This window comes from Lipomyces doorenjongii (genome assembly GCF_038497915.1).
Source record: "Lipomyces doorenjongii strain NRRL Y-27504 unplaced genomic scaffold V1508scaffold_1, whole genome shotgun sequence".
Classification (NCBI taxonomy): domain Eukaryota; kingdom Fungi; phylum Ascomycota; class Lipomycetes; order Lipomycetales; family Lipomycetaceae; genus Lipomyces; species Lipomyces doorenjongii.
In genome coordinates, this window is record NW_027118068.1 from 488782 (window position 1) to 513136 (window position 24355).

The 24355-nt window shown below is 47.2% G+C and overlaps 8 protein-coding genes across 8 annotated transcripts; 5 read left to right on the forward strand and 3 right to left on the reverse strand.

Annotated features, from left to right (window-relative positions):
- Positions 1-62: 62 nt before the first annotated feature.
- On the forward strand, positions 63-2179 carry V1508DRAFT_407896 (uncharacterized protein). Its single transcript, XM_066938933.1, has one exon. The coding sequence runs from the start codon at positions 401-403 to the stop codon at positions 1799-1801; it is 1401 nt and encodes a 466-aa protein (XP_066799102.1). The 5' UTR covers positions 63-400; the 3' UTR covers positions 1802-2179.
- On the reverse strand, positions 1981-5594 carry V1508DRAFT_407897 (kinase-like domain-containing protein). The gene is made up of 3 exons (XM_066938934.1): positions 5086-5594; positions 2656-4867; positions 1981-2601 (listed from the first exon to the last, which is right to left on the reverse strand). The coding sequence occupies exons 1-3, from the start codon at positions 5353-5355 to the stop codon at positions 2201-2203; spliced, it is 2883 nt and encodes a 960-aa protein (XP_066799103.1). The 5' UTR covers positions 5356-5594; the 3' UTR covers positions 1981-2200.
- A 208-nt stretch (positions 5595-5802) lies between these two features.
- V1508DRAFT_407901 (UNC-like C-terminal-domain-containing protein) lies at positions 5803-8893 on the forward strand. Its single transcript, XM_066938935.1, has 3 exons — positions 5803-5916; positions 6230-8408; positions 8455-8893. Exons 2-3 carry the CDS (start codon positions 6258-6260, stop codon positions 8644-8646), a joined length of 2343 nt encoding a protein of 780 aa, XP_066799104.1. The 5' UTR covers positions 5803-5916; positions 6230-6257; the 3' UTR covers positions 8647-8893.
- On the reverse strand, positions 8765-10637 carry V1508DRAFT_407902 (uncharacterized protein). The gene has a single exon (XM_066938936.1). The coding sequence runs from the start codon at positions 10373-10375 to the stop codon at positions 9221-9223; it is 1155 nt and encodes a 384-aa protein (XP_066799105.1). The 5' UTR covers positions 10376-10637; the 3' UTR covers positions 8765-9220.
- Positions 10638-11132: 495 nt separating this feature from the next.
- Positions 11133-13010, reverse strand: V1508DRAFT_407905 (cation efflux protein). The gene is made up of 3 exons (XM_066938937.1): positions 12787-13010; positions 12104-12727; positions 11133-12051 (listed from the first exon to the last, which is right to left on the reverse strand). Exons 2-3 carry the CDS (start codon positions 12714-12716, stop codon positions 11342-11344), a joined length of 1323 nt encoding a protein of 440 aa, XP_066799106.1. The 5' UTR covers positions 12717-12727; positions 12787-13010; the 3' UTR covers positions 11133-11341.
- A 143-nt stretch (positions 13011-13153) lies between these two features.
- On the forward strand, positions 13154-15042 carry V1508DRAFT_407910 (uncharacterized protein). Its single transcript, XM_066938938.1, has 5 exons — positions 13154-13443; positions 13522-13712; positions 13765-14012; positions 14060-14539; positions 14590-15042. The coding sequence occupies exons 1-5, from the start codon at positions 13230-13232 to the stop codon at positions 14837-14839; spliced, it is 1383 nt and encodes a 460-aa protein (XP_066799107.1). The 5' UTR covers positions 13154-13229; the 3' UTR covers positions 14840-15042.
- Positions 15043-15767: 725 nt separating this feature from the next.
- On the forward strand, positions 15768-17477 carry V1508DRAFT_401478 (uncharacterized protein; the record flags this gene model as incomplete). Its single annotated transcript, XM_066938421.1, has 1 exon — positions 15768-17477. One exon carries the CDS (start codon positions 15768-15770, stop codon positions 17475-17477), a length of 1710 nt encoding a protein of 569 aa, XP_066799108.1.
- Positions 17478-17784: 307 nt separating this feature from the next.
- On the forward strand, positions 17785-24299 carry V1508DRAFT_407917 (uncharacterized protein). Its single transcript, XM_066938939.1, has 4 exons — positions 17785-19708; positions 19772-23413; positions 23466-23627; positions 23678-24299. Exons 1-4 carry the CDS (start codon positions 18037-18039, stop codon positions 23884-23886), a joined length of 5685 nt encoding a protein of 1894 aa, XP_066799109.1. The 5' UTR covers positions 17785-18036; the 3' UTR covers positions 23887-24299.
- The last annotated feature ends 56 nt before the right edge of the window (positions 24300-24355 follow it).

Genomic DNA, 24355 nt, shown 5'->3' on the forward strand with positions numbered 1-24355 from the left:
AGGGTAATAATTGAGAATGAGACTGCATTGGTTTCTTGAAAAAAATATTAGCATACCTCGTTCGTTGTCTAAAATAAGAGGACAGAAAGGTTGTGCTAAACAGTATTGCTTTTGGAATAATAGACTTTCTAGTTACAAGTACGTGACGGTGAGATAGTCCAATGTGGGGACAGTCTGTTAAACTGGGAGTCTGCTCGAAATATCTACACTGATTCGGGATCCCCTACGCCTCCAGCGGCCAAACGAATATTGTACGGGAATAGGTAACACCACCATCCATACTAGTGGCAATATCGGTCGTACTTATATCCGAGATTCGATTTGTATTCTCTTCCTCGAAGACCGCAAGCCTGCCAGTATATGCGCACAATTGACGAATCTCACCAGTCGTATATCCCGGATGCCCCTCGCCATGCCCAAACACCATGCCAACGCAAACACTTTGACAAAGCACTACGCTGCTCTGAACAGCAATTCGTCGTCTCGACAACACCATCAGCAGCCGAAGTCGGTCAACGAATTAATCCAGGAATCTCGCGCTCGCTCGCACGCCATAGCAGCAGCATCGTCGTCTTCTGGGACCGATGATCTGACAATAAGGTCAGATACAGCTGCGCCTATAATTGAGACTTATCCACTATCTCTGTCGGCTTACCTCACTGATCCAGTGGCCGCGGATTCCTCATCCACAGCTGTTCCTGTTCGTAGAACAAGGCGAACTTTCGCAGGACCGCCACCACCTCCAACTTGGCTTGCTCAGGAACGCAGTAACTTTGCAGTTGCGCCTGGAAACCGTCATAAGCAACGTATAGATCAATATGAAGCTATGACACATATGAGGTCACAGCCTCAATTTCAGAGATATCGGGAAGAACGAAATGTGCTCGCCAAGAATCTACCTGCAACTCCATTATCGTCACTGTCGGAGTTGCTACCTAGGCGAGGTAGTCTGCTGCATTGGTGCTTGGTACGACTGGCTAGGGATTGGGAATTCAATGCCGTTTATTTACAGCATTATCTTCCAACGTTGGAACCGACAATGAAAATGGTATTGGTCGCGTACCTGGGCCGATATAGTCCGAACGGAATCGGACCGCAGGGACTACGACTTTTATTTGATCCAAAGTACGTGGCATATGAGTGCGAAGAGGTCGGCGACGTCGACGACAAATATGCAGAGGACTCAGAATCAGAGGACGAGCTGGAATTATCAGTTGACGACAGCAACGACCGAATCACGAGTCTTGACTTGACCTTCCAAATTGACGACTCAAACCTCTCACTAGCAATGCTCGCAAAATTTGTTGCGCCAAAGCAGTCGCCATCACCCGTATTATCATGGCAACATTCGCTGCCTACAACCCGTGCATTTCCATTCTTGTCTGCGCTCTCATTATCACATCCATCCACATCGTCGCCGACTAAATTGTGGTCAACACTGCTATCGCTACTTAAATCAAATCCGACGTTAATAGCTCTTTCATTAGCGAACTGGCCGATTCCTCCGGACATGTTTTATTCATCTCCAGATGCGCAGGCACAGATTTACCCCGCACGCTCATGTATATCAACCCTGAGATCGCTCAGCAAGACAAGCTTTTGCCTGAAATGGATAGATTTCAGTTACTGCTCATGGCTGGACGAACAAGTGATTATGTCGGCAGAGTGGGACAGCGGCTGGCGGAATGTCAAGACTATTGTATTACGAGGATTAGAAGGAAATGTCTCGGAGAAGATACGGGAAGAGATATTAAAGGTTAGAGGAGAATCTGGAGTGGAGATAGAAGCTGTAATGGATTAAGGTTTTGTTTATTGTGGTGTATCGTGAGGTTATGGTGTTCTCGCATGGTTTGTTTTGGGCGTATCGATGGCATTTATGGGCTGGCATGTGCTGGTCCCAGAATGGCGTTTATAGTGCATGAAATATTCACTACAAAATATAGTGACATTCATTCTGGCATATCTAAGCGTGGCGCGTAATGATTGATTCATAAAATAAGTAAATTATGACCGCTCCATCGTCTCTATCATATCCCTTTTTTGTTAGTTACATTCAAACTTCATTGTGATTGACAAATCAAAAGCGCTCATAAACGAATGAATGAACTATTAATTGCACACAACTGCACTTGACAGAATAATCTACAAAGAATTATGCGTTCTCCTTTTCTCCTCTCCCTTGAAATCTAGCCTGCCACCGTTAACTGTAAATGCCTTGGGTCACAAGTTGGAACTGGTCATATAGCCTTGTGTACATGCTGCCCATACTTCTATTGATTAACTGGTTGTCTACAAATGCGTCCACTTCCGTTTCGGACATTTGTAGCTGGAATCGTTGGCGGAGCAAATGAGCTGTAGCGTCACCACTCATGAAACACGGAAGCGGAGATTCTTTCTGCATCATTTCTACTAGGACAACGATATCGTCTGCCTGCTTCCGAAGTGCCTTGAACGCAATTTTGACGAGTGCCCGGAATGATTCGAAGGCTTCTGAGCTGCCACCGTCCATCAGTTCGATGTATTCTTGGGTGAGTTTGAAAGGGGCAGCTTCAAAGCCCACACTGCCCGGTGTGTTCGACAGCAAGAAACCGAAGTCAATGTCTAATACCGTGAGCAAGGCGTTCTACTATCAGCCAAGATGCGAGGTGAACTTACGAATCACATGTCCATCTGTGTCCAGCAAAATGTTGCCGTTATGCCGGTCTTTGATTTGGAGAATATAACAGATAAGCGAGTACGCCGCGAGCGACTTTATGAACGCTGCCTGCGCCTTCTTAAACCGTTCTGATCCACGCACTCCAAATACTCTGAAAAAATATTCTGACAACGTGGCGACCTTTCCCTTATGAGCAGTCTCAGATCGCCCCATCATCGACGTTGCCAACGCCTTCTTCAGGGAATGTATACTAACACCATTAGTGATCGTCTCGACAAGACCAGACCCGGCACCGGTAACAAGAATTGTCATTCGTCGGACCCACACGTCAACATCTGCATCTTCCCATATCCGCTTAATAGCATGAATCAACTGGCATGCAAAGGCTTCTTGCCGTAAATCGGATCCCGTCTTAGCGATAACTGAGACCAGATCCCAGGTTGGCAAATGACCATATGGCGACAATTTTCGTATTCGCTCCTTCTTGGCGTTCCATTCCTCGCCGAAACCAACAATACTGGCATCACTCTTGATCACACCAGTTTTTATGTCATTCTCCAAGCGCCGCTCACCGACTTCTTTGTTAACCGCTGGAGGACCGCTGTGACTAATAGCCGGCGGAATTTCAACATCCACGAAAGCGTTCTGCTCTTCAAGATGCTGCATGCTGCTGACAATTCGTGACTTGATTTGCTGAATTTCGTCTTTAGGCAGCTTTGTGCCTCCGTTCGTGCCTTGTGCCAAATCCAGCTGTGCCAACATCGTGGCGGCGGTCCGCATGTGCACAGCTACATCATTCATTTCAGCTATATTCTTAGCCACGGGGGGGGATGGCCGGTTAATCTGGTATGACGGTGCAAAAGACAGGTCAGACGTACGAGGGGTAGACGATTTTGATGATTCTTCTGACAAGACAGGGACAGGAGTAACCGGGTCGACACCACCTAGAACATAGTCTGTAGCCGTCCCATTTGACAATTCGGTCAATGGCGATGCGGAGATATCGCCCATCTCCGACTCTGTAAATATCGCCTTTGGGTTAATTGGGCCCTTCGGCAGGGTGTTCTCGACCTCAATATGGAGTTGGTGGCTGGAAGGGGAGGAATAGGCAAGGTCAAAGAGGCTACGGTAGTCAGTTGGATTATTGAGAATTTCCTGATTCCGCGGTGTATCTGGATCGAATGTAATATCGTCTCGTAAGACTTCGATCATGAGCAGAAATGGCACTCGCTCGGCTGAATTCAGAATTGTAGCTTCGGCTGGCGATATTCTGACGATCTTATGCTGCCGAGGAGTCGCTCTGTAGGTGTCTGTCTCCAGAATCATAGGAATATCAACCTCAGCTGGTAACTGGTTATTCAGTAATGTGATTTCTGCACGCAAAGCGGACAATCTTGCTGGTTTGGGTACCAGCCGCAGACGAGTTGAAATTGCCTGGAGCGCGTATGCAAAGGATGTCTCGTATCGAAAGTAGTTCGTTTTCAGCATGCGCACTCTAGCCGAGGGCGTCAGCGTTGTAGGTGCGATTCGATGGATGTGGTGACTATTGTGGAGTTTGCTCATGAATGACTTTTTGGTGTACACTGATGTGGATGACAACGATGCTGACGATGCCAAAGTCTCAGAAAGCTTGTGTGACCTTAGATCGGGGAGTGAGGAGATGCCGGCGGTGTCTAGACCATAGAGTCCTCCTAGAGGCCGGTCGCCTTGACTACTTCGTGACCCCGATGCTTCGCCATCCTCAAGATCAAATGACTCGTCATCCTCTTTCTGTCCATTTGAGGGCGATGTCTCCTCATCGTCATCGTCATCCTGCTCCACGTTATGTCGCACGTTGTCAGTTTCTATCTGAGGAAGACGCTTAGTCTGCGATTTGCCTTTCACAGCAGTTCCATTCGAGATCTTAGAGAACGACCGCGACTTTGCTAATTTCGGCGCCAGATGGAACACACGCAGTCTGGGTTTTCGGGCTTGTGCAATTGTGATGGGACCCATAAATTCCGTCACCTTGGGAACAGCCGTGACACCCATTACGGCACTGGCAAGCACCAACGCTGGACCGGGATTTGATGTGATCTTGGCGCTGGGTGGCTCACCAACCCCGAAGAGAATGTATTGCACTTTATTGTACACTCGTCGGCATATCTGGAATGAGCGTGACTCAGGATCGTGAGAAAGGTCTTCGAGGTGCGCTTGTAGAAGCCAAAATGACTATACAAATATGTTAGTAATTAGAATCTCTGGAAGAGTTACGAAAAAGTGACAATTCGCTCTCCCTAATCAGCTACAGACTGGGCTAAGTCAAGTAATCTAACTAAGTAGGTGACAACACATATGCCTACAATGACTGTGACAACGATATGTCGACCGATGTCACAGCTGTTCACCAGGCAATATGGCGACGCACGCACAATTACGACATTACTTACCAAGACAGCACTATGCGTGCTACGATTGCACATCTCAAGCAAAAACTCTTCCAGTGCCACCGACTCGGTGGGTACGGTCAAGATAATCTGACATAGTTGCGGCAGGAAGAACTCAATCTCGAGGTACGAGAAGGAATGAAGTTTCCGACAAAGATAATAGTGAATGCCAATGTTGTCGGCGTACCGAGCCAGATAAGCGATGCACAGGAAAAGCGAGAAATGATTGGATTCAATAAATCTCAGTAGCAGGTTATGCCCTGTATTCTCCATGGTGATTAGTGCGGATTGCTCAGTCTGGCCCTCTGGCAACGATGCGCGATGTATCGAGGGGGGAACACAATTTAGTCGGACTGTGAATGTTGCTATAATCACCACAATTAATAAAAGCAGATGGAATTGCTTGCAAACACTGGGACACGCGTCAGCATGACGCTGCAAAGAGAAGATAGTGTTGTAGGAAGTGGGTGATCGTCACGACGAGGGCACAGTAGTAGTATTGATTCACCGTGGAGCAGCACTGCTGTGACTGAATACTGTTGGCGCGCAAATCGCGAGAGCCAGCGTCGTGCAACTAAGGGTTTAACTTCTTGAAGCATTCAAGATTGGGAAGTCACATGATTGCAAGCCGCACAGAGAGATCTCTAAGTCCCGCTGTAATCTCGTGTCGTTGGCAACATGCTAAACGTGATTGTACACAAATTGTGTTTGTAACTCTATCACTTGTAGACAAATGCATCCACGTCGACAATCGTCCAAACCAGCCTCCGTCGGTTCACTCGCAGCTTATATGTAACCCAGGAACTCAGCTATTTTCACAAGAATATATAAGAGGTACGTATTAAAATGCTACATTTTCAGTACCATGGCGTCTGTTATATAGATTGTCGAGAGAATTCGTCTAAATTCCGTTTCATCGGCTCTGAGCCGTGTTTCCAATGTCCCAATGATGATTGCCAGCAATATGGGTATATTTGATATAGAAGCACACTCGTCTTCAGTGTTATCGAAAGCATGGCTGTGGGTATTTGCATAGAGATATTTTAATAGGCAGCCATTGAGGCTAGGAAACGTGGCATTTTAGAATTCTTTTTGTTGGATGACTACGCCGTTTGTTTTGTCAATGGCTAATGCGAATGTTTCATAGCTCATGCGCCTCGACTTCTAGACAGTGTATGGAGGGTCATTGTATAGTTTTGTCCCTCCGGCCCCCGGGTCGTATGCACCGAGCGCTGGTAATTCTTATACGGAGTCTGGCGATAGTTGCAGCTCTTCCTCTAATTGCTGGCCACCGTTTGTCGTCGGATGCATCGATATGCGCCTATACCACGTCTAATCACTTCACGTATCCCGAATGCTCACGAACGCTTGTGTCGGCAACGGAAACAATCCTTGCGACGTCGACCGCGATTGGTGGGACGGCTAGTACAACTCTAGAAGTTTCTCCCGCTTCTGAGAGGAGTGACTCGTCTGCGTCTTACATACACGAGCGAGGGCCTCCTACCTCTCAATACAAATCATATTCGTCATCATCACAAGTGGGCCGCGGAGGGTCAGAAACAACTTCGTCGTCTGCGAGCCTGTCGACACAATTGTCTACAACCGAGGTACCTCCAGATGCGACTAAGCCAGAGCGGACCATCAAACCCGATGACACCGACGCAGACAGTTACTTGGATCCGTCCTCCTTCCTATCGTTTGACGAATGGAAATCACAAAATTTCGCAAACGCAGGGCTTTCGTCAGAAGATATAAATAAACGCCGTGCGGATTTGGCGTCAGCTGCACGGAGATCTTCGCCCGAGCAGCCTCTCGACACGATAGGCGATGACATGGAGGTAGATCTTCCTCTGTTTAGTCAGACGCAGGATACCGCAGACGAAGCGGCAGCGTCGATAATGGCTGCCGAACCGGAAAAGTCACCATTGTCAGAAGAAGCTCGAGGACGTTTAAAGGATGCTGGGAAAACAAGCGGAGAAAGATCTAATTACGCGTCTACAGCATGTGCGGCAGGGATTCTCAAGACGAATCCGGAGATGCGAGGGGCCAGCGCAATACTGTTTGAAAATAAGGACACGTATATGCTGAATCCGTGCTCAGTAAGTAATAAGTTTGTCATAATCGAACTTTGCGAAGATATCCAGATCGATACAGTCGTCCTCGCCAATTATGAATTTTTCTCGTCCATGGTTCGCAAGTTCCGGGTGTCGGTGTCAATTCGATATCCTGTGAAGGCTTCAGGATGGACAGTCGTGGGCGAATTCGAAGCGCGAAATGTGCGGGAGATTCAACCTTTCTTAGTACGGAATTCCCTTATTTGGGCACGGTTTTTGAGGATCGAGTTTTTGAGTCACTGGGGCCAAGAGTTTTATTGCCCTCTGTCGCTGGTTAGGGTTCATGGAACGACCATGATGGAGGAGTATTGGTACCAAGAGAAGCTGAATCGCGGGGAGGAGGACGAGCGCGAAGATGTCGTCGCCGAAGCTGTTGCGTCAGAGGTCTACGCCGAACAAATGCAGACCAAAGAAGGGTCCGTCCTTGTCGAATCACCCTCGTCTGAGGATGCAGCGGTATCGGGTGAAGTTATGCAGGTCGCGCCAGTTGTGGGTGAGATAAACCCGGATATCGATATAGGCTTTGTGTTAATGGAATTGCCGTTTTGTCCTTGTTTGCCGGATTTATACATCCGCAAGTACTTTCTGCAAGTATCAGACTCTGTTTTGGATGCTCCACTTGGAATATTTGAGTATTACGGTGACGAGAATGCAGACCCTAGACGTATGAAGCCAGTTATTGTTCCGGCGCGAATTATGCCGTCTAACACCTCAAGCCCAGAGGAGTCGAATGGGGCAATCTCGCGACCTGAACAGGCACGCTCCACTAGTACGACAATGACGTCTGCGGAAAGAACATCGACAGAAGCGTCATCGGTGATTGGGCAGGATACGCAGCCATCAATTTCTTCGAGCTCTGAACACGACTCCACAGAGAAGGAGGATACCCACGCGGATCCCGGCCCGTCATCCCCACGTGCAACGACGTCTCTAACGTCTACGTCGACGACAAGCATATCAACAACCTCCTCATCTTCATCATCGCTCTCATCTACGCCGAGCAATCCTACTACTCAGGAGTCCGTTTACAAGACGATCATGAAACGTCTAACATTGCTAGAAGCCAATGCGACGTTATCGTTACAATATATAGAGGAACAGAGTCGCATGCTACGGGACGCATTTTCGAAGGTCGAACGGCGGCAGAACTTGAAGATCACAGATATGTTGGATGGCTTGAACGCGACAGTCACATCTCAGCTATACGTTTTCGTAAGTTTTCTAATATGGAATTTCGACATCGGACTAACGGCTATAGAAACAACAATACGAACAACAAAGGCAGCATTACGAACAGTTATGGCAACAGACAGTCACGGAATTAGAAAGCCAGCGGAAACGAACCGAAAAGCATCTAGTAGAAATCGTTATCTTGCTTTTCTGCGTTTGTATGATATGTGTGGCATTTGACGTTTACATTGTCATGAAAATGAAGATAAAGATACTATAAAGATGCACATGATGAGTGCAGTTCGCATGTTTTTGAGTAATATTATACGGTGTTCGATTGCGCTTAACGTGTTGGTTTTGTGTGTTGGATATTTCGCATTCATGTCTTGCATATATTATTTGGTACTTAGTGTATTGCTATTCAGATTTGGTAGTAAAGTTACAAAAGCGACATAGTACCAGACGGCATCCTTAGCGTTGTCATGGAACGCTACGGACTGACGTGACCATGAAGCAAGACCATGAAGCAATGCCATTAATGATTGTGATCGCTGCCATCAAACAACGCAACTCGGAAAATATATAAAACGACAAACTCATTATTTCCGCCCCTATGCCATACATAGACAAGCCGTTGCAGATATACAATATACACCCGCAATTTCAAACAAACACCTAAAAACAAGATCCAGTTCCCTGATACGTGTACAACCCCATACAATTCAGTAAATTACAATGTCGATAATGTTCTGCTATTAAAAACATCAAGCTCTGCTTTTCATTGATATTCTTTTGATCGACCAACCCAATGCACGCACGCAAATAATAAACAAAATGCACACAAATTAATATGGTTATATATACTCCGAGACCATCGGTGGCGGCGACGTCCGCAATTCAAAATTAGGCATGTTCGTCCGCGGTTCGTCTTCTACTATGCCGCGGAGTAGTCCAAGATGACTAACATCTGCAATCCTTGTCAGATCCCACATGCCCATGGACGAATTCGTGCAGTTGCTGATATCTTCGTCGAATAAAAGGCCGTAACCCGACCTATTACGCTTCTCGCCTCCATAGCCATAGACTGAGGTGTATTCGTCCTTGCCTTCGGTCTGTCGCCGTGGGACAGCAACTGATAAGCTAGCAAGGCCGAAGTCCACTAGTATAGGTTTGCCCGACAACGCTCCAACAAGAGCGTTACACCCAGCACCGTGAGTTACAAGTATGACGACCGAGTCACCGGTGGCAGGACCGGCGTAGCCCGCGACGAGATTGCTGATACCGCTCGAAAATCGAGTATACATCGTTTTCCACCTTTCGCCGTACTCGCCTGATCGTCCAAAAGCGTTGAGCGGCCACGTGAGGTCGATAATGTTGCCTGAACCGTTTGAGAGTAGCCACGACATAGAAGACGTGGCAAGGAACGAGTGTCCATCTTCTGGCGGTGGTGATATGCTTGCGAAATAGTCGGGAGTAAGCCACTCTCCTAGGAATGAGTCGACTCGGATTTTGAGATTTATCGTCGACGACGCCGACGAGGACGATAATGGAGCCATAGAAATCAGCTGTTGGGCAATGTAATGTGCAGTCATAGCACAGCGCAAGAATGGCGACGTGTGGATATAGACAGTGAGCGGGGCTGAAGAGGAGAACGCGAAGTGTGACGCCGAGGCGACGGACGAACCGATGGTCAATGCTGATGACGCGTCAGTACCCACGGAAGACGAAAGTGATGCGTCCGAAATTCGCGATGCCGGGCTCAAATCTCGCGCGGCCGGTTTTGGTATGGGTCGTGGACCTATAGATGCTGCTGTATCGAGGGTGTCAATGGAGGAGTCCACAGACGCAGCTATTTCAGTCCCGATGGCACGTCCCAAAGCAGCAGCTTCGAGAATACCAGACTGCGAAAGTGGCGAGTCATATGGAGTAGGCGAGGAGTCCCTCCAGGATAGATCCTTCGTGTCGAGTCGCGTAGAATGTCGGGCGACGAGAATGCGCTTAAGAGGCATTGTAACGGAAAACCACAATAGGAATGAAAACAGAATGCAAGGTTCTGAAGTACTGGTGATTGTCGCTTCGAAGCCGACTTATAAATAATAACACGCAGACTCAGGGACCAGACTGTAACGACTCGCCCTGAGTTAGGCGGAGGTCTATATTTGAGGGCGTATGGATGGTTTATTAATCTGAGTGGTTCGCGTGCAAGGAACAGAACATATTGCGCACCGGCAACCCTTATTTTTGTCAAAGCCACCGCGCTGGGACAGATGATACCAGACAAAGCCCGCCCGGTCACTTTCACGTGTAATTTTCCTACGCATGTGCCGATGAGCTGTGCCCACGTCTACGCAGTGCACATGGTCCTGGCAATACCAACATCTAACGTACGTAATTTCCATCACGGCCCCTTAGTTTATTGAGCCGATGATGGGTTCGCGTCATTGTGCAGACTATACATAATAGCATCGAGTGAGAATCACAGGATACTTAGCCTGCTTAGTTACTTACATTCTCGCTATTATTGTATCTACTTGCACTATGCTATGATAGTCAGACTATCTCCCGTATTGATGACGAAAATGAACCGGCACGGCAGCCCGAATACGAGACGCACGGGGCACAAAGCTCGAAGTGTTTCCTATAATTTACCGTGCGTTCGGAGATTCCGTGCCCGATTTGTGATCTCAGACATCCAAGACTATGTATCTGTCTGACTCACGACCCTTTTTGGTCAGCTGCTCAAAGGGTTTTTGTACGCAACCCTTGTTTCATAATAGACGAGAACTTTATAATCATATGACAGTTGTCGACGTGGCGTCAGGATACCTATTTGAGTAGTAGTAAGCATATAGTTAATACATTTTATAATTGACAACTTAAATTACTACCAAGGTAATACAAAATTTCCCATGCGTAACAAACTTTTGACAATAAATAAAATAAATACACTGACACAAAAACACCATGATATGCTATTAGTGCTTCACAGCCGACGCACGATCAACCTGGATGAACAAGTCTGTAGCACCCTTTAACGCACCGCATAACCGCGCCTCCACCTTCTGTCGAACTACTGCCGCATCCGCCTCGCCAGAAACCTGGACGTGAATAATTCCTCGGACCGCGCCCGACGTTCCGTCACCCGTAGGCCAGAACCGCGGCAGGGAATAACCGACTACGCCAGGGACCGTAGCCACGTCGTTCAGCGCGTCTCTCAGAACATACTCCTGTTCTGAGGTAAGTGATAGGAGAAGTGAATTTGCCGACGATATAACTAACGGTACGGCAGACATGAAGATTAGAATCGAAATGAACAAAGACGCCAAAGGGTCAAATCCAGGCCAGCCAAAATAAGAAGTAAGCGCTGTCGACACGATTACGCCGACAGATCCCAGAGTGTCAGCCAAGATATGCAAGAATAAGCCGTGCATGTTCTCGTTGTGCGTTTGTCGGGCTTTGTCTTTCTCGGTCTCATGGTCGTCGGCGCAGGAAAATGTAGATGATGGCGGAATGATCGGTTTCTCGCCCATGGAAGGCGTCGAGAAAGGATCGTCAATCGTCCTGCTACCTTGACTGTCATGTTGGTCGTGGCTTTCATGCAAATGCGAGTGGGATGTAGAACGAGAATGGGAAGAAGAGTTCGAGTGAGAGTGCGAATGCGAATGTGAGTGTGAATGCGAATGCCCTGAATCCACCTTTAGTCAAATGCATATAACCAATATTGATCAAATACGCACCATGCCCGACATGTCCGTGATTAAACGCGACTATTCCAACCAAATTGACAATCAGACCTAAAAAACTAACCACCAATAACTCCGTAACCCTCTCAATCACAACCGGTCTCCATATCCGTTCAACTGCCTCAACCACGATTCCTGCTGATATTCCAACAAGCAGTATCCCATTAATGAATCCAGACAGTGACTCAACCTTACCTAGACCATATGGGAAACTAGCCGATGGGGGCCATTTGGCCATCACACTCGCTAATAGCCCGACTAATAACGCCACGCAATCCAATAGCATGTGTATACTATCAGATAGTAACCCCAAAGAATGAGATAATAGCGAGTATATAAACTGAACAAGCATAAACGTGAAATTGAGCACCAAAAACAGGAATATGCTCCGTGTGTCCGAATGCGCAAGCATCGTCTGCACTAACAATACTGGCTGTCTGATTAATGACAGCGACGGTTCGGTCACCTCGCTCTTCGTAGATGCCGTCGATGACGGAAACGTAGCTGTAGAAGTTATCAGCGGAGACGGCCTTAGTCGTATCGTTGATGAACTCGAATTGCCAGTGTGCTCATGCACACCGTGATAATGTTTGTGCGACTCCGACATCTTGATCTAAACTAAAGAGTCGTTAGACAATCTCCAAACTACCCGGATGAGTTCAAATCAAGCAACTCACTAATTACCGGTCGTTTCAACAGTTGCAACAGCGGCCTACCTCGGGACCAACCGGCAAGGTTACTGCGGCAAAAAAGAGCTTCGACTGATAAAGCCCTTCCGAACCTGCTCGATCAGTTCAGTGGACTTAGGGTAACCAAAGATACAACTAGAAAGATCCCAAACAACAATTGTACAGAGTAAACAAATTAATCCGCAAAAACGATCACCGGTGCCGACGAATCCATATGCTCTGGGAAAGACCGAGCAGCAGGAGCACGTGTAACCGGAACAAGTTTAGCGCGTTGTTCTTCCTAACACCATCTAGGTAAACCGTTAAAGTTTAACTTATATATCTGGCCCAACTTCCCTCTTTCCCCAGAAATCATCGCTGACTTCATAAACGTCAACCGATATCGCAGCGAACCTGGCTTCGATTGCTGCAAACTGACATCCAAACGACGAATGGCAATTAGTACGACAGTGGCGATATGCCTGGGGACATATTTCTTGATTCCCGCGATGTTGTACTGGTTATTACCACGGGACCCAACAATTCACCCGCGAAAGCGTGCCATTGTGCTGGTGCTGGGGGACATAGGACGGTCACCGCGGATGCAGTATCATGTTCTCAGTTTAGTCGAAACAGGATTTTTGGTAGACTTTGTGGGATATACAGGTATGCATGTTTTAACTCGGATCAGATCGGCCAGTTTGTTGGGATCACCGGCCAAGGCTGATATGTGGTTCTTGACAGATACTGCCCCGCTACAGTCAATTACCGAGAATCCGGACGTTAAAATACATGAGATCAAGCCTGCTGAAAAATTGAGCCTACCGAGGGGTCTCCCGTTCATTGTTGTGGCGGCGATTAAGCTCGTGTATCTCACAAAGCAACTGTACCAAATTCTTCGATCACTGAAGAATGCTGAGTATCTCTTGGTACAGGTACGGTAGACACACTGCGTGATTGAAGACGCATTATTAATTACTGCCTTAGAATCCTCCGTCATTGCCGACAATGTTCGTCTGCTATTTTTTCACTACCTTCATGTCTCGACGGACGAGATATATCATTGACTGGCACAACTTTGGTTACACGGTTTTAGCACTAAAACTAGCATCAGAGAAGAACATTTTAGTACGAATTAGCAAGTGGTACGAGCACTGGTTCTGCAGATACGCGTTTGCGCATCTTTGCGTCACAAAAGTCATGGCTGAAGTTTTAGTGCGTGACTTCAAGATCAAGTAAGTCGATCCTATGCAACCATATAAAAGCTACTAACGCGATTAAGCGCATTCCGTATTATTCCGTTACCGGACCGCCCTGCTATTCAGTTCCAGCCATTGTCAGCGGAAGCGAAAGCAAATCTGTTTGCAACCAGCACAATATTCTCTGGATTTAACCCGGCAACGGATAAGGTTGTCATTACATCCACGTCTTACACACCTGATGAAGATCTCACAGTCCTTCTGGACGCATTGTCACAGTACGACAGTAGTTCAACACCGGAGAAGCCACTTCCTAAGATTCTTACAGTGGTAACCGGCCAGGGCCCCCTCCAAGAGCAATTTCTCAGTGAAGTTTCGAGGAGGTCGTGGAGTAATGTTCAATTGCGAACAGCATGGCTTCCCGCGGAGGAGTACCCCATCGTTATTGGTGCCGCGGATATTGGGGTATCGCTGCATTTGTCCACGTCGGGGTGGGATTTACCTATGAAGGTCGTGGATATGTTTGGATGCGGTGTTCCTGTTATCGCACGCGATTTCCCAGCGTAGGCCAACTTATTAAGCAATTCTGATTATTATATGCTAACAAGATTAGATTATCCGAGTTAGTGGTACCTAATCGCAACGGTCTGATATTCAATACTTCCGACGACCTAGCGAAACAGTTAATAGACGTCTTCACAACGCCGCAATTGCTGCGAACCATACAGAAAGGCGCCAGGGTGGAGTGTGGCAATAGATGGACTGAGATGTGGCGTATTACTGCTGGTCCAGTTTTCCATATTCCGAATCGCGAGGATTTGACCGAAGTCGAAAGTAGTAGCAGTAGTGATGACGAATACTAAATTTATGAACTGTTTATTGTATGGCTGCTGATGACGATTTTGGGCAACTGCATACTCGGCATGTGCTTGTTGTTGGTCTTTTGAATTGGCTATTGTCTTGTATATATGTATAGTGTACTTGATTCTTTGTAGTAATTTTGATACACGCAGACCGAGTCTATAGGGCGGAAAGCCCACCTGATTCGAAGGGGAGCCACCAAGATCACTTATAGTTACCATATCATACCAGTTCGACGTTAAAGTCCCCTAGGAACCCCTAACCAGCAACGTTCTCATGAATGCCGGGTAAATGCACTATTTAAACTCAAAACGAGTTTGATAATCCCGAAGTGAACAGGCGGGCATTGGACTGGCAGGTGACAACCAATCTACCCACGCTCGAAAATCGCTAGTTATGATATAAGACCAAGTCTGCACGTGTGGGCGAATATGCTGTGGTATGGTACAGCTTACATAAGAGAGTGTAATTTTGCAGCTCGAGCGATCCTTATTTCGACTAAGTTATCGTGGATTAATGCTGCTTCCTGCTGCCCTTTTCTTTTCCTTTCTTCGTATACCTCGCCCAGGTAACCCTGCATCTAATCTTTCCTAAGCTTCACGACCACTGGGGCCCGATCTCGTATGGCCAGCTTGGTCCGCTTCCCTACTACACCGTGGGAGTGAGGGGTCAGGAGAGCCGGGAGAGAGGGAGGTGGAGGCTCGCACATCCAACTTGTGGTTGGGAGAAGTACAACGTGCGAAGCGCCGCACTACTACTAATGGGCAGCAAGGTGCGTTTCTGATCTCCACGGTTCATATGCACATTCAGTTTGACATCTGTGCCTCGTTTAGCCGATAGCGCACTTATATGATCCTGAAGCAAAAGATTACACCTAGACAGACTCTACGGACTAAAAACGTTCGGACTCGTGGCCAGGCACATAGAATTATGTTTCGCAGCTCCAGTGCTCTATACGCACATACACCATGTCCGGTGTTGCCACTTTGTCGACTCCCGCACTGTCTGTTCAGTCATGGACAGCAGCACCAGTTTCAGCGGCCCGTTGAACGACCTGTAAGGAAGCAACAGCTCGCCAACATTGCCAGCGCAGCCAGCTGTTGTGTAAATACTGGGAAAGAAAGCGATTCTAGCAGATCATCAACAATCCAATCCGTTAAAAGCAAGAACAATTCCTTAGCATTCAGAGAAACGGCGAAGCGAGATGTGCCTGCTACCGAATCAAGCACTCTTCCGACAACACCCTTGAAGAGGGCTCGACAACAAGTATCACTACCTGCAAAACCGACAAAGTCGACAGTCGCGACATCAAGTTTGACAGCGTCTGAAGATGGAGCAAAGGATTCGTCAGTGGTATATATATTACCGGTCAAGCCACATCCGCCTGCACTACACTCGCAACGATTGCAACTGGCAACTGCGCTGGCGAAGGCATTGCGTGACAATAGACTAAGTATGACACCAAATAATGCGGCGAGTGCAAAAGAACTTGAGATTGCGAGCAGGACCACGTCCTTAACATACGCGAACACAATGAAGCAACATATTATTAGTCTGGGTAAGAGAGGAAAACAGCCAGCGAAAGTGGCAAACGAGGCAAACGAGGTACCAACTGAGAGAATCTTGGAGTATCTTCCACAATTTGTACATAAAGAATGGCAGCTCGAGGAAAACAAGTATATGACTTCATTGCCTAGCGAAAAGCATATCGATGAAGCTAGAGCTGCAGCCGCAAGTGGATATGAAATCTGCGACAGATGCACCCGTTATTTCATGGTTGGAGCAGATGGTCAAGCCGAATGTGTTCATCACTGGGGCAAGCCTTATCGGGTGAAGGGTTCAGACAAAAAATTTAGCTGCTGCGGCGAAATGGAAGGTATGACGGCCGGCTGCAGAACTTCTCCAAAGCACGTATTCCGAATCACGCATTATCCAAGATTAGCAGCGATGATCCCGTACAGAATAGCAGCAAGCGGAGATAAGTTTCCGGCAGCGGTTGCTCTAGATTGTGAAATGGGATACACGACTCTGGGAACTGAACTGATTCGACTTACAATTTTGGAGTTCCCATCGAACAAAGTTTTATATGACAGTTTAGTTAAACCAATCGGCGACGTGATCGATCTTAATACACAGTATTCTGGTGTCACATCTGTCGACGAACCTGGTATTCCAACTTTTGATGCAGCAATGAAGACAGTTTTGGAAAATTATATAGGCTCGGAAACCATTCTTATCGGTCACGGCTTGGAAAATGATCTCGCTGCAATGAGGTTATTCCACCAAAAAGTAATTGATACATCTATATTATTTCCGCTCGATAATCCTGAACTAGTGTCCCGTGGTTATAAAAGGAGTTTGAAGTCCCTTGCTTCGTCATGGCTACAGCGTGACATTCAGGTCTGTTCCAGGTCAGCCGCTGTTGTCCAGTCAGCGATAGCGGAAGTTGTTAGCAAAAGCAGTGTAGCCGACTCTGATAGTGCTGCGCCTAGTTCAGTAGGGGCACCTGAGGCATTTACTTTGAAGCAGGAAGGTCATGATAGCATTGAGGACGCTAAAGCGGCTGCAGACTTGGTTGCTCTGAAAGCCAAATTCATGTTGGCTCTGCAGGACCAAAAGCGTGCAGCGACGACTTGCTAAGTGTCTACATGAGTTGGCATTAAATAAGTTTTGTGCATAATTAATTATAAGTGGCGTTTATGGATTGCATATGTTGTATATAAAGTACATCTAGACGGATTTGGTAGGTCGATGTGTATATATGAAAGCATGCTGAGGCTACTATTATTACTGTATGTCGTTGATTGTTAGCAGCGATGTATTTACCTATATTAAGCGTGTTTGATGTGTTTTCGTCAGTTGCATTATTCAAATGGTAATAGCTGGTGCAAAGCATCTAGTATGGGATGTACTTACTTCGCAAACGTAGCACTTTGCACAGTTAGGGCAGGATCTCCGTTAGGTTCGAGAGCCCTTTATATTGAGATGGTCCCAACAATGGGAGCTTCCTCAACGAAGTTAGTTCGTCAATATTTCGTTAGCAGAATTCACAATTTCTACTTATTGTGCGATATTATAAGATCGACGTCAATATTTGCTCCCTAACCGGTACTTGGTGTTTGTAAAGGGCGAATAGCCGGTTAGTGAATGTGACATTTGGAGCTGCCGAAGTTGTATGTGTCTGCGATTATAGGCGACAATGGCGTCTCCAGTGTCATCGCATACTCCAACCATCAAGGACAAGCCGTCTGCTGTCCGGCATTTTCTAGATCGGCCAACCGCACAGCGCAATGTCCCGATTCACCTACATCGATCAGTTTCATCCGGAACCGCATCAACAGTATCATCGGCGGCATCATCCATGTCGGTCTCCAAGGCATCAAATGTACAGTCACCTACGGCTATGGAGGTCCTTTCCATGGTTGGCACGAATGGTGATAACAATGGGTCTGGTCAGCGTAGTAACAAGAGCGGACTGAACCGATCATCGTCTATGCGCGGACCGCGTGCTCCGGCAGTTGAGCTCAATGCCGCGTCACTAAGTCACGTACGACGCCTTTTAAGGCAATTACTTCAAGAACTTCATCTTACGGGTCCTGCTACGGTAGAGCAATGGGAACGAGCATTGCTTCCGATATTGTTGCAAGCAACAGATGATCTAGTTCCGGATATAAGAGCAGGTGATGAAATCGATGTCAGAAACTTCGTTAAGATCAAGCGAATACCAGGCGCCACACCGGACGATACAGTATACTTATCCGGAGTTGTTTTTACAAAAAATCTTGCACTCAAGTCTATGCTAAGAGAGATTACGTCGCCGAAGGTTATGCTGCTTGCTTTTCCGCTGGAGTACCGTAAGAATGAGGACTCGAATGAGAAAAAACGTCCCAATCTGGCACCAACAAGCACTGCCAATTTGACTGCTGCAGGTGCGGATAGTACTGATGGCAATCTATCCACCGTCAATGGGTCATCGAATTCAACAGGTAAACTCTTCTCTATAGACACCGAGCCAGTGCACTTCATGTCACTGGAACCGGTCATGGCGAAAGAGAAGGACGAACTTCAAGAACTTGTGGATGGTATAGCCGCGCTCCGGCCCCAAGTTTTACTGACAGAACGCGGAGTGTCGGGCTATGCTCTGCAACTGCTCCAGAGGAAAAATATTGCAGTGGCATACAATGTCAATCCTAATGTCATAAGGGCTGTTGCACGCTCAACACAGGCTGAAATTGTGACGTCCGCGAAGACTTTTAAGAAAGATAAGGATGATGGCAAGGTCCCCATGTCACCACCCCGAGTTGGCATGTGCGAGCACTTCTCGGTCAAAACCTATGTCCTAGATGACATGAGAAAGAAGACGTTCATTTTTATGTCAGGATGTCCGCCTCAGTTGGCTAGCACGATTGTACTCCGTGGCGGAGATATGGAAATATTGCGTCAGATCAAAATCATTACGAAGTTTATGATTTACGTGGTTTACAATCTCAAGCTGGAAACTTGCCTAATGCGTGACGAATTTGTGTTCATGCCGGCACCGGCGGCGTCTATGTACTATTCCCAGAGACCCAAAAAGAGATTGCTGATTCAAGGATCTGGTCCTCTGCTGGAGGATAAGGAAGATGAGGAAGACGCCGATGGATCAGGGTACTACGATTCATTGGTTCAGCTCCACAGTTCAAGAATTGTCTCTACGTCGCCATTTGTTCAGATTCCGCAGCCGTATTTATTATGGAAGGCCCGCCAGGTTGAGCGACGATTACAGGCGTTACTGAAGGATACTGAAGAATTCGAGAAGAGAGAAGTGGAGGAAATGGATGAGAAAGATGAGAACACAGAGAATGAACTGGCACTGTCGGGTGAGGTTTCAGGTACGTTAATTTGAACTGCTCGCAGCTGTCGTCTACCCTTCTAACTAGTGACGGTATAATCAGAATCGCGAACCACTGAGTCTGGTATAGACAGTCTAATTGAGAAAAGTACTTCTGACAATAATGCCACGATTTCTGGTGCAGAGCAGGCAGTTCTGGAACTTGTAAAGCTTGATATGTTTACCCGCCTTCCCGGAGGTGGCAAGAAAGTCGTTCAACAAGTCCGGCGTGCGATTCTGGAGCTCGAGCATGATAAACTGGAGTATGTCTCGCTAATTCAAAAGAGGCAATGGGAGGCATATCTCTCACAAGCAACGCGGTACTTATTCGATCCTTTTGCCTACCAACATATCACCATCCTCTACTCCCTTGTGTGTGAAGTTACTACGGCGCCTTGTACCGGACCGGAGTTGGTGTCCATTGAGTACTATCGTGATGGTGACTGCACATTAGGTCAATTTATCGAAGGGATCTGTGATAATGTGGACCAAAGATGCTCAGATGGATGTTCCTATACTCTGGCTCAGCATTATCGATCGTATGTACATGGAAATGGTAGGATTACCGTTCGTGTCGCATCACTACCATGTCGGATTCCGGGAATGGAGAACACAATCTTGATGTGGTCACACTGCAATGTATGTAGCACAACCCTCCCGGCGCTTCCAATGTCGGAGAATACTTGGAAGTATTCCTTTGGGAAGTATCTTGAGCTATCATTTTGGTCATCACCATTATCCCTACGAGCCGATGTTTGCCCGCATGATATACACAAGGATCATGTGCGAGTCTTTGGGTTGCGTGGACTGGCCGTCAAATTTGAATATGCGCCAATCGAACTTTTGGAGATTGCGTCCCCACGGACGCGTTTACTTTGGAAGCCCCAAATTGATGTAAGGCTGCGTGCCGAGGAATACGGCGCTATCGAGGAGCGCATTAACAAGTTTTTCGATTCCGTTGTCGCGCGTCTAGATTCGGTTCGCATTGACGATTTCTCATCATCCGACCGCACTGAAGATTGCAAGGCTAGAGTTGAGTTATTACGAGATCGAGCAACCAGGGAACGTCAAGATCTTCTTGACATGCTGCAAACAATCTACGTGAAGTCTTCGTATCGGGCATTTTTGCCGCTTAACGCTGTCGTCAGGTCACTGCAGGAACGAGTCGTCCAGTGGGACCTCGAGTTCGCCGATTTTGATCGAAGTTTCTTTCCGTCAGAGAAGGATATTGCTCGGCTTACCGCTATGCAGTTAAAGAAAATGTTCTTAGAAAGGGATACGTCGACAGTGTCGCTCGTTAATGATGACTCTAATGCGGATTTAGCGGCTACCGATTTAAGTTCTGCTGTGGAGTTAATGCCGGTTTTGTCGGAACGCGATGAGACGAGCCTAGATTCTACACCGCTTCCGAGCTCTGGCATGACACCTTCGGAGTATCTTGGTTCACCGGAGTATGCTCCATCGGGATTTCCGTCACCTGGACTGTCTACGATCACGAAGCCTGACACGATTGATGGAATATTAGCCAAGAGACGAAGTATACCCGGATCCTTATCCAAGGAAGCTCTCCCCTCAAATTTGGCAAGTGTAGAGTCTGACCAAACAGGTGAACCTTCGATAACCGAGTCGGTTCATAAACCGGAATCGACGAATAACAATAAGACAGGCTTGGAAGCATCTGATAATGAAGAGGCTAAAATATCTCTTACGCGGACCCCGACAGATAATAGCGATGTGTCTGCCATGGCTCCACTATCGGCTACATCGACGAATGTGTCGACAACTAGTACGGAAACATTGACTCCGAGTGCAGATTCATCTGCGACAGTTAATGCCGCACCAGCGAGAATGACTGCAATGCGACGCAAGTATCATCCGGACCGTATCGTGCTGCCACCACCATTTAAGCATCGATTCACGCAAGGAACTACACGCGAGCTTGCTCGTCAGTTACAGCTCAGTCGTGGTGGGGGAAGTGATGGTCATGTACAGTCTACTTCCAGTGGAGGTGTCGGTCATAGCAAAGTTATCTCTCTTGCGCGTCATTTTGATCAGCTGTCTCGTGAATTTGAGAAAGAACGTGCTCGTGAACGAAAGAAGTTGGCAGCTGGAAGATTACGTGCTGTGGGAACGTCGAAACCAATCGTCGAAGTTTACAGAACCATCGAAGACGCTGTCGTTGAAGAGGATGACGACGAGTCTGGACCCGAAGAATTTGCACAATCGGAGGATGATATCTTATCAGACTCTGGAACAATAGGCCGACGGGGCAAGCATCGGCGGAACCGACGCTCGATTGATGCCAGGAAACGCGATCCACTGTCGTCTGGAAAAGATGAGACCAGTGCTGAGGTACAACCAAGCAGTTCGATGACTACAGCTGGAGATGGTTCAGAAGTTGCAGTGTCCGGCCTACGAGGTCATTCGTCGCAGCCAAGTCTCGATTCTGGTAATGAGGCCAATACGGCAGTGATGTCACCCGCCGGAACCATCAAGTCACCTACAACTCCCAGCTATTTTGAGCTGGATCACGAGTCTAGTCAAGGGTCAGGTGGTGAATCGAAGAACGTTACTCAGGAATCTTCCATGGCGCAGTCCGTTGAACCGCCACCTAGACAGGACCAGAATCAGGAGCGGTCCTCAGAAGAGCGAGATCTGCAACAGCAGGCTACTCCACCTGAAGTGCAGACACAGCAACGCCTTCGGCCGTCCACGCAAGGGCAACAGAGCCAGCCTCAACCGACTCCCGTTGGTGACCATACCTTCCATCAAGAGCTGCCTCCTGGACCAGAAAAGCTTTCGCTAATGACAATGCTTTCCAATTTTTGGGCAGATAGATCTGCTAGTGGATGGAAGCCGCTTGACTATCCGCTGCAGCCTTCGGAACATATCTTCATGGATTCGGATGTTATTGTTCGTGAAGATGAGCCGTCGTCTTTGATTGCGTTTTGTCTCTCTTCTTCAGACTATCTTGAGAAGCTGCACCAGATTCGCAAGGCTGATGCTCAGGCGTACGATGAGATGAGCTCTTCCGATGATGAAGTGAAGCCAGTGACGACCTCTCAACCGAATAAACAATTCTACGCACGTCACAGATCTGAAAGCGAGCCGCCGGCAACGCCTGCAACTCTCCCTGAGGGCGGTAATTCTAAAAGCCCTGAAGATCTTCGTCGCTGGCTGTTGAAAGAGACTGGTACGCATTTAAAGTATCAGTTCCAGGAAGGTTCCGCCAAGCTGTCGTGTAAGATCTTTTATGCGGAGCTCTTCGACGCTTTCCGGACTTTATGTGGCTGTGAAGAGAGTTACATTCAGTCATTGTCACGATGTGTGAAGTGGGATTCGACTGGCGGTAAATCAGGATCAGCGTTCTTGAAGACATTGGATGATCGGTTGGTCGTGAAGCAGCTTTCGCCATCTGAGCTCGACGCGTTTATCAACTTTGCTCCGTCGTATTTCCAGTATATGGCACAGGTGTTCTTTCACGATCTTCCCTCTGTGATTGCGAAAATTATGGGATTTTATCAAGTCCAGGTGCGAAACCCGATTACGAACAAGTCTATGAAGATGGATATCATTGTAATGGAGAATCTGTTTTATGATCGAAAGCTGTCCAGGATATTCGATTTGAAGGGGTCAATGCGGAATCGACACGTGGAGCAGACCGGTAAGGCGAACGAGGTCTTGTTAGATGAGAATATGGTTGAATGTAAGTCTCATTCTGGTGAAACGCTCTCGTCAACTAGTGCTAAATTCCGCAGATATATTTGAGTCTCCTTTATTTGTCCGTGAATATTCAAAGAAGATTCTACGGGCGTCGTTGTGGAATGACACACTTTTCTTAGCGAAGATGAACGTTATGGATTATTCGTTGGTTATAGCGATTGACCCTGAGCGACATCAGCTTGTCGTTGGAATTATTGGTATGTGCTCCTCGCAGACGATGTTTGCACTCATCTAACGTTGATTTAAGACTGTCTACGAACATTTACGTGGGACAAGAAGCTTGAAAGTTGGGTCAAAGAACGCGGATTGGTAGGTGGCGGAGGCAAAGTGCCAACAGTCGTCACCCCGAGACAGTATAAGAACAGATTTAGAGAAGCTATGGAACGGTACATTCTTATGGTGCCAGAGTACGTGTTCACCCTCCTCCGAGACAAGTCGTTTTACTCTTTGTGCTAACTGTTATTAGTTTCTGGCATCAAATATAAATCTCTCGTTACGATTTACACCTATTTACAGCATTTATGATATGATCACGATATTGTTGTAGTTTTCTTTTTTTTGTGCACATGGAGTATTGGGTCATTTGTAGCTTGGCTAGGCGTGTTTCACTTCGTCTTCTTCGTCGGCGTGGGATGTAATGGTTGTTCCAAGGATTGATCCTTTGAAACTCACACGATTGTCATAATAACTGGGGTTACTTGGATTTTGAATGTAATATAGGGACAAATCTTATAGATATTTTGCAATCTCAATACAGGTACTGGGTGCATATCTTTAATACTCTTACAATGTTTTCAACACTTGCATATAGCGCCAACGGGTAGTGACGACGAAACGAGGTGTGCGTGAGCCACTCTACGAGGTTAGGGTTCCAGGAGGCCATGCAATTGGTTCTTTTCTCCGCAACACCAAATCGAAGAGCGGA

Coding starts and splice junctions, on each gene's coding strand:
- V1508DRAFT_407896 (XM_066938933.1), top strand. CDS start 401: ATGCCCCTCGCCATGCCCAAACACCATGCCAACGCAAACACTTTGACA.
- V1508DRAFT_407897 (XM_066938934.1), bottom strand. CDS start 5,355: ATGGAGAATACAGGGCATAACCTGCTACTGAGATTTATTGAATCCAAT. Junction 4,868..5,085: donor GCACGCATAGTGCTGTCTTG/GTAAGTAATGTC, acceptor ATATTTGTATAG/TCATTTTGGCTTCTACAAGC. Junction 2,602..2,655: donor CACAGATGGACATGTGATTC/GTAAGTTCACCT, acceptor TCACGGTATTAG/ACATTGACTTCGGTTTCTTG.
- V1508DRAFT_407901 (XM_066938935.1), top strand. CDS start 6,258: ATGGAGGGTCATTGTATAGTTTTGTCCCTCCGGCCCCCGGGTCGTATG. Junction 8,409..8,454: donor CATCTCAGCTATACGTTTTC/GTAAGTTTTCTA, acceptor TAACGGCTATAG/AAACAACAATACGAACAACA.
- V1508DRAFT_407902 (XM_066938936.1), bottom strand. CDS start 10,375: ATGCCTCTTAAGCGCATTCTCGTCGCCCGACATTCTACGCGACTCGAC.
- V1508DRAFT_407905 (XM_066938937.1), bottom strand. CDS start 12,716: ATGTCGGAGTCGCACAAACATTATCACGGTGTGCATGAGCACACTGGC. Junction 12,052..12,103: donor TCACGGACATGTCGGGCATG/GTGCGTATTTGA, acceptor AGGTGGATTCAG/GGCATTCGCATTCACACTCA.
- V1508DRAFT_407910 (XM_066938938.1), top strand. CDS start 13,230: ATGGCAATTAGTACGACAGTGGCGATATGCCTGGGGACATATTTCTTG. Junction 13,444..13,521: donor AGACTTTGTGGGATATACAG/GTATGCATGTTT, acceptor GGTTCTTGACAG/ATACTGCCCCGCTACAGTCA. Junction 14,013..14,059: donor GTGCGTGACTTCAAGATCAA/GTAAGTCGATCC, acceptor AACGCGATTAAG/CGCATTCCGTATTATTCCGT.
- V1508DRAFT_407917 (XM_066938939.1), top strand. CDS start 18,037: ATGGCGTCTCCAGTGTCATCGCATACTCCAACCATCAAGGACAAGCCG. Junction 19,709..19,771: donor ACTGTCGGGTGAGGTTTCAG/GTACGTTAATTT, acceptor CGGTATAATCAG/AATCGCGAACCACTGAGTCT. Junction 23,628..23,677: donor GCTTGTCGTTGGAATTATTG/GTATGTGCTCCT, acceptor CGTTGATTTAAG/ACTGTCTACGAACATTTACG.